At 60.1% G+C, this 14,444-nt stretch overlaps 1 protein-coding gene across 1 annotated transcript in view; it reads left to right on the forward strand.

The window, feature by feature from the left end:
• The window catches only part of MYT1L (myelin transcription factor 1 like), a 296,451-nt gene extending 283,036 nt beyond the window's left edge, over nt 1–13,415 (forward strand). Inside the window, exons 21-25 of the mRNA XM_081100618.1 lie at nt 1,035–1,256; nt 7,463–7,554; nt 9,857–9,960; nt 10,299–10,442; nt 11,570–13,415. Coding sequence (XP_080956744.1) covers nt 1,035–1,256; nt 7,463–7,554; nt 9,857–9,960; nt 10,299–10,442; nt 11,570–11,596 — 589 coding nt within the window. The 3' untranslated portion in view covers nt 11,597–13,415. The remainder of the gene's footprint in view (nt 1–1,034; nt 1,257–7,462; nt 7,555–9,856; nt 9,961–10,298; nt 10,443–11,569) is intronic.
• Nucleotides 13,416–14,444: the final 1,029 nt, after the last annotated feature.

The raw sequence follows: 14,444 nt of genomic DNA on the forward strand, positions 1-14,444 counted from the left end.
TACCCATCAGTTTGATGTTCTGAGTAACTAAGCTGCGAAGCGTCCCTCTTCCCCGGGGCAAAACACAGTCTGTTCACGGGAAAGGCAGGTTCATGGAAGTAGAGGAAGGTATTGAACACAGGATCAGGGTGAGCCCTGTGCTGGCATCTGGCTCGTGGAATCATGTAGCTACATCCACTCTCAGCAGGACCGAGGCTCCTGGCATGTGGGGCCGGAGAGAGCGTCTGCCCTCCCACTCACCCAGGCCTTTGCCCAGAACCGGCGCCCAGTGAGCCTGGGTCTCAAAAATCCATATGATAAACCTGGTACTGTCTCTGTGAGATTTTAACCTCAGTGTCTTTGCAAAAAATTGTTATTAAAATAAAAATTAATTAAAATAAAAATTATTAAAATGTATCAAAATAAATAGGCAATGCAAATTATATAGCATTAAAACTTTACTGTTTTAAGAAAAAATGCAGGCCAAACCCACAGCCTGGGGCCTGTGAGGAGCCCTGAGCTCGCCCCAGGTGTCTGCGGCCTGGCTGTGTGCGCGGCCCTTTGCTGTCGCCTTGTGAGAAGTTCCAGAAGCACCGTGGCCGCTCGGAGCTGTAGCACCAGCCCATCGCTTTCCACGGTTCCCCAGACGTCCGCGTGGCGTGCTCTGTGCCTACCCTGTCCCACGGGCCTCAGTTAAACCCTCCCTCCCGCTTCCGGAGAACACGGCCAGACAGACAGACGTGTCCTCGCTCCTGAGAGAACACGAGTTTATGAAATAGCCGTTTTGAAAAACACCCTGCAACTTCCCACTGACTTGACATATTTCCTCCATCAAAGCCGTGGTTCTGCCCAAGGGTGGAGTCTCAGCAGACGCGGGCCCTGGGCGGGTGTCCGCGAGGGTGAAACGCCCCTCACCCCGCGAGGTGGGGTCATCCACTCCCGTTTCCCGTCTGTGTCTGGCCCGAGAGACGAGTGGAGTCAGGGGATTCTGAGTTGCTGCAGAGCCACCAGCTGTGTGCGGCCAGGCGGGAACTGTCTCCTCTGTCTGCTCTCAGGTGCCCCGTTCCCGGGTGCGACGGCCAGGGCCACATCACCGGGAAGTACGCCTCCCACCGCAGCGCCTCCGGCTGCCCCCTGGCGGCCAAGAGGCAGAAGGACGGGTACCTCAATGGCTCCCAGTTCTCCTGGAAGTCGGTCAAGACGGAGGGCATGTCCTGTCCCACGCCCGGCTGCGATGGCTCCGGGCACGTCAGCGGCAGCTTCCTCACCCACCGCAGGTGAGTGCCCGGCCGGCTGGGCCTTCCCGGCGGTTGCGGAGGGCTCAGCACGGAGGTGTAAGAGCACATAGCGCTCAGTTCCCCCCTGTGCTGAGGACCCCGAGGTGGGAAGGAAGGAGACAGGCTCCTGGAAAAGCGCCAGCGTGCCAGCACAGCCACGCTGGGGAGCGGTGTCCAGGGCTCGGGCCAGGGGCCGCAGTAGGAAACACGAGTCTCTGCAGACGCAGTCACTCGTGGGCCCCCGGGGATCAAGGCTGGTCTTGGGCACAGAGCCTCGCCTTGAATGCCTGAACCAAAGATAGAGCAGGAAGTTTCCAGAAGAGCCGTCGACGCTTCGTTTTAATTTGCTTCGTGCAAGAGGAACTACATGCAGTCAGATGGCCTTGGACGAAGAGGCCTGTTCTGTTGAATCAAGTGGCCGAGTGGGCTCATTGCAGGAGGTCAGGGGTCAGTGCGTCCCTGGGCTTTATGTCCTGGCTTCACAGAAACCAGGCTGGGAGGTTGTGAGGAGGAACTGAGGCTCCTGCTGGCCTGCAGACACCATGCTGGGGGGGGGGGGGGGAGGCGGGGCGGTCCAGGCTGTTCCCTTCCCTGCTCTGTCATGCTGGGTGCACACCATGGGCACCGTGCAGCCAGGCTCCACCTGCAGAGCCACACCCAGCACGGAGTGCACGGAGCTGAGTGCAGCCACAGGCAGGGCTGTGCTCAGGGATCTGCAGCAATGAACTTCATGTTCTTTAAAGATTTTTAAAAATTAAGACAGGAATTCTCAACTACTCAGATAGAAAGTTGAAATGGTACCAACGGGGTACATGGCCCAAAGGCAGGAGGAGACTTCTGCTCCCTGACCTCATCTCAGCTCCTGTCCAGGCGCAGCTCACCTCTGATGCAGGCAGCCAGTCTCCTCCCAGAGAGTGCCCTGGGGCAGAGGCTGCCTTGGACCTACAGCCTCCAGGTGCACACACCTCCCATCATAGCCCCGCCCGCCCTTTCCCTCCTCCTGCAAACAGGTCACACTGTTTCCCCTGCAAACAGGTCACACTGTTTCCCCTGCAAACAGGTCACACTGTTTCCTCCTGCAAACAGGTCACACTGTTTCCTCCTGCAAACAGGTCACACTGTTTCCTCCTGCAAACAGGTCACACTGTTTCCTCCTGCAAACAGGTCACACTGTTTCCTCCTGCAAACAGGTCACACTGTTTCCCCTGCAAACAGGTCACACTGTTTCCTCCTGCAAACAGGTCACACTGTTTCCTCCTGCAAACAGGTCACACTGTTTTCCCTGCAAACAGGTCACAGTGTTTCCCCTGCAAACAGGTCACACTGTTTCCTCCTGCAAACAGGTCACACTGTTTCCTCCTGCAAACAGGTCACACTGTTTCCTCCTGCAAACAGGTCACACTGTTTCCTCCTGCAAACAGGTCACACTGTTTCCTCCTGCAAACAGGTCACACTGTTTCCTCCTGCAAACAGGTCACACTGTTTCCCCTGCAAACAGGTCACACTGTTTCCTCCTGCAAACAGGTCACACTGTTTCCTCCTGCAAACAGGTCACACTGTTTCCTCCTGCAAACAGGTCACACTGTTTCCCCTGCAAACAGGTCACACTGTTTCCTCCTGCAAACAGGTCATACTGTTTCCCCTGCAAACAGGTCACAGTGTGTCAGACATCTGCACAGGGCAGGACTGGCAGATGGTGGGCGTCGTCCTGGGATGGATGACCCACCCACTGGGAGCTCTGCTGCCTCCTCCTCCCCCGCCTCCCCCTGGGGCTGGGCGCCTGCAAACTGCCAGCCTCCTTTCTAGATGTGGGTGGTGCCAGGACAGGCCTCCTACCACAGACACTGCAGGGGCTCCTGCGAACACACCCTAGACACAGTCCTAGAACCAAAATGCTAGTTTACAATGTGACAAGTGGTCGCCAATGCTCTCCTTCAAGTCGTCGGCTGGGAGTTAACTGAGGCTGTGCAGTGGGCTTCGTCCATGGCCCGTGGCCTCGCGCTCACTGCTATGCCTGTAAGACCCAGCCCGGGGCTTTGGCGGGCAAGTGTTCAAGGAGCCGTCATTAAGGAGACCTACATGTGTCACCACCTGCTCTCCAGGGAGGGGCAGCCCCGTGGGCTGCTCACCCAGCGCCCCTCCAGGCGGAAGGCCGGGCGCCCGGGGCCTCAGCGACGCCGTGTCTGCAGTGAGCAGGAGGCTGGGCCTGCGCCCCTCTCGGAGCGGCTGCCGTGGCCTCTTTCACCGGGACCACAGGTCCGGGCAGAGGACACCAGTGGGGACTCTGGGTCCAGCCGTTCCCACTGAAGACCCTGACGACGAGCCCTCAGAGCCCCTTCCCGAGCCCGGCCTGCGGGCCGCCGTCACGGAGAGTCGGAAGGGATTTGAATTCACTGCCCTTTGGAGGACGGCTTCCCGCTGGGTCCGTCGGATGCACCTGGGAGCGAGTTCCTGGCACCGCCCTGTGCTGACTGCTGACCGCTGACCACTGCCCTGAACCAGCTCAGATGTGCTCGCTCTTGCATCAGCGAGTTAGTGTCTGACCATGAGCACTTGGGAGGGAGGAGCTCAGACCCAGCAACTGTCAACTGTGAATCCCCCAGGGCTGGTGAGAGGGAAAGGCTGCGGGTCACAGCTGGGCTCCCTCCCCGCAGCCCTAGCCACCACCACCCCGGGTGTCCCTGCCAGGCAAGCAGCCACTGTGCTCCCCAGGACTCCCCGAAGCGCGGCCACGCACCACCTCGCTATCCCCCAGGCCCAGGGCCAACTTGTTAGTGTGCTTGGTCCCGGCCTGAGCCCGCAGGCCCGGCAGCCTGGGCATCCTAAGGCCCCAGCGGTGTCCCCACGGGCACTCAGGAGCCGCCATGCGCCTGCTCTCCTCACAGTGGGCCTGCCGGGCGCGGCTCAGGCTCCCTGCGGGCGCCCTCCAGGACCCAGGCCTGAGGAGGCCACTCCAGGGCCACGAGGACCCCGCTGGGCAGATAGCTCCGACTCCAGAGCGTCCGAGTCTCCGTGCCATGGGGTCCCCCCGAATAGAATCGCTTCCCCACACGCCCTGCCACTTGCCCTGATTCACCTGCAGGCTCGTAGGCACCCAGCAGCTCTGGTCACACACTGACAACCGAAAGCAGCCTGTGGGACTGGAACACGCCTGGACTAGGAGCACAACGCCAGCTCAGAACTCGCTGTGTGTGTCCCTGAGCCGTCCTGACATCCCCACAGATGTGCACCCCACATCTGGGGGCCATAAGTAGGTCCTCTTTGCCTCTCCCAGCTGCTGCCGGGGCCAGAAATCGGGGGATTCCTTGGCTGGAGGGTGCTTCGCCTCAAGTCTCTGCCCGTCGTCACCTGGCCTTGTTCTGTTGGTGCCGCATGGCCCTCCTCCTACAGGGACGCCAGTCATCGGCCAGGGCCCCACCGGACCCCCCTCCTCCATCCGGACGCGATCACGTTCCCAAACACGGTCCCTGTCACGGGTCCCCGTCACTCGGACGTGGGCTGATGGGCGCAGCCCAGCGAGGACGAACACTAGACCAAGTGCTGACGCTCGTGAGAGACCAGGAGGCGGCTGTGTTGGCCGCTGGAAAGTTCATGGTCAGCGACGGGGGGCTGGCTGCGGCTCCCGACCGCAGGGCCGGCCCCATCCTGCTGCCCCAACGCCTGGCACGGGAGCGTCCATCTTGGGGTTTCCTCTTGTCCCCGAGGAGGAGCGGCTCCTGCGGACTCAGCCTCCTTTCCTGGGCCCGGGAGCCTGGGCCTCCTTCACGGAGGGTGTCATCTGGGGGGAGGAGGGGAGAGAACCGACGGTGAGGCAGGTCACGGGCAGTCGTGCAAAGGGGGCTGCGTGCACCCGGGTGCGTGTCCTGGGTGCTGAGCACACGGAGCCTGTCTGGGGCGCTCACCCTCTCTCCCCACCTCCCTGGCGCTGAGCAGGTGTCCCACCCCCACCCCCACCCCCAGTGGCTCTCAGATGCTTCCTTCCTCCCACGGCAGCGCACACCCTGGGACTTGGCTCGCTGGCTGTTTGAGCTGTGGCGTCTCCCGAGGGAAGGCCCTTCAGGGCAGTGTCCAGGGAAAGGCCCCGCGGTCCCCGCCTCTCCCCAGCCCCCTGGGTTCCGCCCTGGGGTGCCTGGTGCTGGCGCCAGAGCAGCCGCCTGGGCCAGGCGGGAGGCAGGACGGTTAATGTTGCCCAGAACAGGACGGCCGGACCTGCAGTTCTGTGGCTTGCAGTCCACGCCCAGAGCGTCGGTCAGAGGTTTGCGTGGGGCCTCTGGGCCTCCGTTTCAGAACTGCCTCCCGGAAACTTCCTGAAGCTCGCCTAGTGCCCAGGCAGAGACCAATGTGTGGCTTTTCCCCGAGCCGCCACCAGATGGCACTGCGCCCTCGCAGGGACCCGCCTGGGAGGCCTGGGCCCGTGTTCCAGACCCACCCGCGGCAGGCAGGCACCCAGTCACCGCGGGCAGGCGGGGTGGGGCCGCCTGCAGCCTGCTTGCACCTCACCCGGCTGAAAGCTAAGGGAGGCACAGACCAGGGGGTCCTGCGCCTCAGCGAGGTTTGGGAGCCACTGAGCCCTTTGCTTCTTGCTTTGGCTTCTGTGCGCTCCTGTTGGCGATGCTCTCCCGGCCGGCGCCGCTCGGTACCTTAATCCTGGCCCCTGGGTCTCAGGCAGGAACTCACTGGTGGAGGCACCCGGTGTGTGATGTGATCTGCACTCACCGCTGAGCTCTCAGACCTTTGGGTCCCTGAGGACAGAGGACAGGCCTCTGGGCAGGATGGAGAGACCACCAAGGATGCGAACGGGGCGGAGCCTGCAGCCCAGAGGCAGGGCTGCTGGGGTGGGGCCCTGGCCGCGGTCCTGCGGGCGCAGGGCAGACTGGCCCCTGTGTAGTGACAGACTTGGGGAGAAGGGGGGGTCCACTGGGAGGGCGCACTCCCGGCTGCAGGCCGTGTGGCCCAGCGCGGACGGACAGGCGGAGAGGCGGGAGCTGGGCCTTGCAGAGGGACCCATCTCAGAGGGCTGCTAGGACACAGCTGTGCTGGGAGAGGCGCCCCTCCAGGAGGGTGGCCCGTCAGGGAGCACGGGGGGGGGGGGGGGGTGGCTCGCGGTGGTGCAGGCGCTGAGGCCCAGGGCCCAGCGAGGACAAGCACAGGCACTGAGGGGACGGAGGAGGGGCTGGGGCAGCCTGAGGAGCAAGTCAGCTCAGGAAACAGCCCTGAGACTGGCCACTGGACGGACGGCCCTCAGGCGACTCGCCTGGCCCTCGGCGCCTCCTGCCCCATCTGCTCCTGGAATTCTCTGGGGGTTGCCCTTAGGGATGCAGAGGGCTGGGGCTGGGGCTGGTGACACCCCTCTGGGCTGAGGGCCCGCTGCCCGGTCCCCTGAAAATCTGGAGGCACCATCAGCAAAGTCCAGGGAAGAGCAACAGTTATGGAGACTCCTGACCCAGGGGCAGTCCCTCAGGACCAGCACCGGGCTCTGCGTGAGCTGCGAGCGGCGGAGAGCTCACCCCTCAGAGGAAACGCAGGAAGCCTGGTGTCAGTGTGGGCACCGAGTCCATCAGGCCAAGAGCGGATCTGCACCGTCTGTGGTGGACGCACGCACGGTGGTCCATCGATATCACTACATGCACACGTGTGTGCAGCTTCCAGTCACGTGCCCCTGGCCCCTGGCCCCTGGCCCCTGGCCGTGCGCAGAGGGTCCTGTGAGGAGCCTCGCCCCGCAGGCAGACGAGGGGAGGGAGGCCAGCTGGGCCCGCACAGGGGCTCCTGGTGCAGAGGACGCACACAGTGAGGAGGAGGCAGGAGACCGCGACCAGCTCAGCACAGGCCGAGCCAAGGGAAGGCAGGCGTCAGAACCAAACCCTCCACTGGGCGACATTGGCACTGGTTTCAAGGCTGTCAGATGAGATACTGACACTTCGAAGTGGCCTCCTGGGGGTGGGGGGGCAGCGTGTGTGCTTTGCCCTGAGAGGCCTGAGTGCGCAGTGAGCTCACTGCCTGCGTCTGCTGTGTTTGCCTTCGGTTCAAATCCCACCTCGTGTCAGTGCCCACTGCCCACTGGGGGACCCCAGGCCCCGCTGCCCCCGCCGGTGTCCACATGGCCCTGAGTCACAGCAACCGAAGGAGATGACGCAGTGACTGGCCCCGCTCATAACCGCGTCCACTCCCGAGACCCACGACTAATGCATTTCCCATCTCGTCCCTAGCTTGTCAGGCTGCCCGCGAGCCACGTCAGCCATGAAGAAGGCCAAGCTGTCGGGGGAGCAGATGCTGACCATCCGGCAGCGCGCCAGCAACGGTACCTACCCGCACCGCCCCTGCTGCCCACCCCACACCCACCCCCGTATCACCCACCCCCACACCACTACCACCCACACCACCACCCACCCGCACCGCCCCTGCTGCCCACCCCACACCCACCCCATATCACCCACACCCACCCGCACTGCCCCTGCTGCCCACCCCACACCCACCCCATATCACCCACACCCACCCGCACCACCCCTGCTGCCCACCCCACACCCACCCCGCATCACCCACACCCACATCACGACCACCACCTACACCCACACCACCACCCCCCCATATCACCCACACCCACATCACTACCACCACCTACACCCACACCACCACCCACCCCGCATCACCCACACCCACATCACTACCACCACCTACACCCGCACCACCACCCACCCCGCATCACCCACACCCACATCACTACCACCACCTACACCCGCACCACCACCCACCCCACATCACCCACACCCACATCACTACCACCACCTACACCCGCACCACCACCCCCCCATATCACCCACACCCACACCAGGACCACCACCCACCCGGCACCACCACCCACCCCGCATCACCCACACCCACACCACGACCACCACCCACCCACACCACCACCCCCCCATATCACCCACACCCACACGACGACCACCACCCACCCGGCACCACCACCCACCCCATATCACCCACACCCACATCACTACCACCACCTACACCCGCACCACCACCCCCCCATATCACCCACACCCACATCACTACCACCACCCACCCCGCATCACCCACACCCACACCACGACCACCACCCACCCACACCACCACCCCCCCATATCACCCACACCCACATCACTACCACCACCTACACCCGCACCACCACCCACCCCGCATCACCCACACCCACATCACTACCACCACCTACACCCGCACCACCACCCCCCCATATCACCCACACCCACATCACTACCACCACCTACACCCGCACCACCACCCACCCCATATCACCCACACCCACACCACGACCACCACCCACCCACACCACCACCCACCCCATATCACCCACACCCACATCACTACCAACACCTACACCCACACCACCACCCACCCCATATCACCCACACCCACACCACGACCACCACCCACCCGGCACCACCCCCTGCTGCTCACACCACCACCCACCCCCACATCACCCACACCACCACTACTACCACCACCCACACACATACCTCACCCACCCACACCCACACCACACCCTCACACCACCATCCACACCACCCACACCACCACCCATCCCATATCACCCACACCCATATCACCCACACCACTACCACCACCCACACCCACCCCACCCCAGCTCAGGACTGGCCACAGTCACAGGCCGGCGCTCGATCCGCTGGCTTCACCACATCTGAGCACAGTTAGAGACCAAGTGGGACGGACCAGGTCTGTCCCTTACGATAAAGCCTATTACCCGGGAGAGTCCTCCCCAAGCACCCATCACCTCACCAGTCACAGCGGTGCCTCAGGAGTCCCACACCCGGGGTTCCAGCGGTTTCTCCCCAAGGCTCCCCTTTGGTGCCTCTGCCCCATCTGGCCTCCCCCCAGGACCAGAGTCGGGGCCCCTCCGCTCCGCCTTCTCTCTGAGCTCCCCAGGCCTGGGGTTCCTGATCCGTCTGCAAAGTCCATTCCTCTGAGTGCTGCCACCCCATCGGGCGTGGAGGACGTGCCAGCCTTGGGGACCTGCAGTTCCATCCCTGTGCACGCGCCCACTTGCCAAAAGTGACTTGTAACCCCAACCAGCGCTGCAGTGACTTGGCAGCAGTGGTTCTCGGGTGATGCACCCCGAAACCAGAGAGGAGGGAGCCCGATTCCTCGTGGGGCGCATCAGCCGTGGGCTATGTTGTTGCTGGGGCACCGTCGGTCCTGAATCTGGTCACTGCACACGTGTGTTTGCGTTCCACACCCTGTACAGCAGCAGCTTTGCAGAGCGCCCTCTCCCACTCCGGGACCCCTCGGGGGGGAGTCGGGGAGCGGTTTCGGCCTGATCCCCACAGGCCAGGCCGAGGGACCCCACCTGCCGGAGGGACCCTGCTCACTCCGCAGACGCTGGGGAGGAACCGCGGGAGGTTGGCTCCAGGGCATGTCCAGCCCATCTTGCCCAGTCCCACCCCGTCAGCCGCCTTCTAATTAATTTCCTTTCAATGTGCACGAATCCGTGCACCAGGTCACTAGTCTTAAATAAGAAAACTAGGGATTCTCACGTGGTGTTCCCTGAGCAGAGGTGTAATGCACTTGGTTTATGTTCGCCGGGGCAGGGATAGAGAATGACGAAGAAATCAAACAGCTGGACGAAGAAATCAAGGAGCTGAACGAGTCCAACTCACAGATGGAGGCCGACATGATCAAGCTCAGGACTCAGGTCAGTCACGCCCCTTCCTGTCCCCTGGGCTCCAGCCGCTCCTGCCACCTCAAGGACCAGCACTGGGAGGTGCCCTTTGGCTTTGCTCATTTTCCCTGTGCTTCCCCACATCGGTCTCTGCAGTTTTAGGGGGGGCGTTGCTGGAGCCAGTGGCCATCGGTCACCTGGTTGCTGGTGTTTGTGTGGGATGAGCAGGAAGGCCAACCCCGTAAAATGACAGATTCTTAACCTCTGAAGCCTTTTTATTTAAGCAAAGAGGTCCTCTCTTTGCATCGGTAGATGTGCCCCTCCCTGCGGGCGGAGCCCAGCTCCCTGTGTCCACACTTTGTGCCTCTCAGATCACCACCATGGAGAGCAGCCTGAAGACCATCGAGGAGGAGAACAAAGTGATCGAGCAGCAGAACGAGTCTCTGCTGCACGAGCTGGCGAACCTGAGCCAGTCGCTAATCCACAGTCTGGCCAACATCCAGCTGCCGCACATGGTAAGTGACTGAGTCTCCTCCCTGCGCTGCCCACCTGGCCAGCCCCTGACCCACAGTCTCAGACCCAGCTGCCGCCGTGGTAAGTGACTGAGTCGGCTCCCGTCTGCCCACCTGGCCGGTCCCTGACCCACAGTCTGGCTGGCACCCAGCTGCCGCCGTGGTAAGTGACTGAGAGTGCAGGCGGCACTGGTGGCTGCCCAGCCACCGGGAGGAGATGTCTGTGGTGACCGCTCGCGGAGACGCCCGCCATGGCGCTGCCTGCGTAGAGCGCTGGTGGCTGGTCAGGGCGCCCGTAGAGTAAGTGTGCTCCGAGGAGGCCTTTAATACAATGCAGACAGTGGCCTAGGCTGTGATGCTTTTTATGCTAATGTGAATTCCTATGAAGAAAATAAAAGCTGTGTATGAACTACTATTTAATATCTCGTAGGACCCAATCAATGAACAAAATTTTGATGCATACGTGACTACTTTGACGGACATGTATACAAATCAAGATCGTTATCAGAGCCCAGAAAATAAAGCCCTCCTGGAAAATATAAAGCAGGCTGTGAGAGGAATTCAGGTCTGACCAGCTGCTCAGTGACGTAGTGGCGGAACCTGCTAGAAAGGACGCCTGTCGCCCTGCTGCTGCCCCGCCCGAGCGCACCCGTGCGCATGTCTGTCCGAGTGTCCCGCCCAGAGACTCCATGGCCTCACGTCCCGCTCTCACAATAGCACCTGCACATAGTGTGGACACATTCATGTTGCGTACGTTTCACATGAGCGACATAGTGTGGTTCTCCATGTCATGTTCATAGCTGCTAATGTGTGCACATTTGGGGGGATATATATATTTATGAAGAGGTAAGCTGATCAAAATAGAGTGTACATTCTTTTTAATGCTTAGCGGTTAAATGTTTTAGTATTTTGAACTGAATGGACAAAAAGAAACGGCTTTGAATGACCATGAGGTGGTGCAGCCACGTTTCAGACATCGTCATTTCACCTCGTGTTGGAGGATTCTATGGAATTTAAGAAGTACATTTTGTGTGCATATTGTTTCATAGCAAGAATTGTTTGCAAAAAAATGCTTTATTTTTGAACAATGCTTGGAAATATTATGTGATTTTTTTGTTTGTTTGTTTTAGGAGGATGGTGTATGGTGGGGGCAATAAGTGAGGTTTTTTGAATTCCAAGGAAATGGCATATGGATTAACTGTAAGAAATGAGATAAGTAATTTGTTGTAAGAACATCAAGCCATGGACACTTGGCAGAAGATGCAAAGCAGCTTACGCAGCACCTTCTGGTTTGCTCCTGAGCGTGGCGTGTGAGACCTGGGAACAGAGCTCCCGCAGGGGCTGCAGGAGGCAGCGAAGACTTCTCCCCCCAGTGAACTCCGCCTCCACTGGCTCTGCTGCAGGGAGGCCTGGCCAAGGAGTCCGCGCTCACTCCGCTCAGAGCTCACTTATGAGTATTTATTTCCCCTCCACCTTCAACACGGTCATTGCTGTTGTTATTATTTTGCATTTGGGGCATAAAGGGAAAGGACTTGTGAGTCTTCGAGTTACGGGACTGAATTTTCTGCTGGATTCGGTGGCAAAGCTGCTCAGAACCCTCCCTCCCGCCGACTCCGGCTTCGGTGAGCCTTTGGCCCCGTTGGGGGCTCACTCCCCAGGCCCTGGAGTCCGACCTGTGTGGAGGCAGCGGCCACGGAGAAGGTTGCCAGCTGCTGCCCGAGCTGCTGCCCGAGGACGGGGCCGTCCAAGTAGGTGTCCTGGATGTCCTTCAGCACTTTCTCTGTCGCGAGCTCCCCCGACGTGTCTGCCCCCGGAGACCACCGTGTCCCCGACAACCTGAGACGGACCGGTCTGCCCCGAGGACTCCCGGCCGTATCATGGCATCACTTCCTTCCATGTCTAGATGTCACACAGGAAGTACAAAAGTACTTTAAAATTTTGTTATGAAAAAAAGATGGGTTTTGTAAAAATTAAAAAAATATTTTTAGCAGAACAGGACTTACAGGGTCATTGTCCCCACAACGTGCCAGTCGACTATTTGCACTCACCTGTCCTCTGTGTCCGAGCAGAGGTGTGCAATCCGCGTCCCAGCCTCGCGACGCCGGCCCGGAGGACCCGGGGCCCGCGGGCGGACCCGACGCCGTGCTGAGGGGGCTGCCGGGCCTCCCACAGACTCTGATCCAATGCCCGACCTCGTGGACATGTATATAACCACATCCCAGCGGCACTTTATACGCTCACTGTACACACACTCCATTCTCACGAGGACTCCAGTGACGAGCTGGGAAGAGGTGTGTAACGACTGGGGCTCCGCAGCTGCTCGGGGCCCTCTGTTCGCGCGTAGTCGCAGCTGCCACGCTCAGAATTGCCTTCGAGAGCTGACGCCAGGCCCGGCGCCTGCTGCCAGGCCCCGGCCGCCGCCGCTGTTCATATCGGCCTCTGCATCCCCGTGTGTCTGCAGCTTCTCGCCGTATAGTGATGCTTCTCTTCTCGTAGAGTAATAGGTAGTATCGGTTTTGTTATCACCTGTGTACAATGGAAAGGGGTTTTAAGCACAAATCTGCTGCTCACCTAACATTGGTAAGAATATCCAATCAGTTACCTGTGATGTTATATAGGGGATCACAGTGTCTCACACTAGAATGCTGACCTTTCATATGGAATTATCGTGAGTCATCAGAGTTTATTTATTATAACTTATTGTTCATATTCATTTCTAAGTTAATTTAAGTGACCATTTATTAAGACAGAATTTTGTATAAATATTTATTGTGCTCTGTGGAACTGAAGTTTGATTTATTTTTGTACGACACGGCATGGGTTTGTTGACACTTTAATTTTGCTAAAATGTGTGGAATCACGAGTTGCAGTGATACTTCATTTTTAAATTGTGGACTTTGTACAAACTTTGTCATGCTGATGTTCACACATCTTTCCTCGAAATAAAAGGTGTTGCCACATTTGTAGCACGACGGATCTCCGGCCGGGTCTGTGTCTTCTTTCGGGGCCGCACCATTTGGGTCCCAGGAGGGCACAGGGCCCCAAGGGGCGGCCACATTTGGGGAGGGTTAGCTCCCCCCTGGTGTCACTGCCCCGGCCCAGGACACGTCACGCGTCTCCGTGAGATCTCTCCCAGGTCAGGGACATTCTGAACAGCACCCACACCCAGGAGGCCGAGGGGCACCCACAGCGGCTGTCCGCGGAGGATCCCTCCTGCTCTCCCTCCTCAGGGCCCTCGTCCCGCCCTCATTCCAGACCAGCTCAGGTTAGTGCGTCCCAGGACCCCTGCTCTCCGAGGCGCGGCTCCTCCTGAGGGCTGCCCCGCGGGGGACAGTGACCTGAGGCAGCGGCAGGGCCATGACCCGGGAGGGCTGTGGACACAGCCGCTGCGGCTGCCGGGTGCTTTCTGTTAAATTGTTAACAAGCAGAAGGTGGACCGGTTTCCTCTGTAAACCAAGAGTCATGGGTACCAGACACCTCCTCGGAAATGCAGGCGCTAAAACGTCGTCCACGACCCCGAGAAAAGGCGCTAAGATGAAACCGGATGCATGTCGGTGCTGGTGGCCGTGACGGCACCGAGGTCTGAGGCCGGAAGGTATGGAGCCTGGCCAGGCAGCTCCCGGGTCACAGGCGGGGCATGTGAATGCGGCTCCACCTCCTGCACTTCCTTATGCCAGACGGTACCTTTCCCATGGGAGTGACTATGGAATCCCCCCAGTTTCATAGTTTGAAACCGAAGCCCCAATGGGATGGTACAGGGGGTGGGGACTTTGGAAGGTGATGAGGGATGCGTACCCTTGTCCCAGGGGAGCTCAATCTCTCCCCCACCCTCCCCTCAAAAGCAGTGCTACCTATCACCCCACCGCTTCCAGCCAGAATTCAGCAAGCCCCCTATCAGCCACCCAGGAGGACACAGGCCACACCCCCGTCTGCACACCTGGAGGACACACACCTGTCTGCACACCTGGAGGACTCACCCCCATCTCTGCACCTGGAGGACTCACC

The sequence above is a fragment of the Myotis nattereri genome, assembly GCF_964212035.1.
Source record: "Myotis nattereri genome assembly, chromosome: 10".
NCBI classification, from domain to species: domain Eukaryota; kingdom Metazoa; phylum Chordata; class Mammalia; order Chiroptera; family Vespertilionidae; genus Myotis; species Myotis nattereri.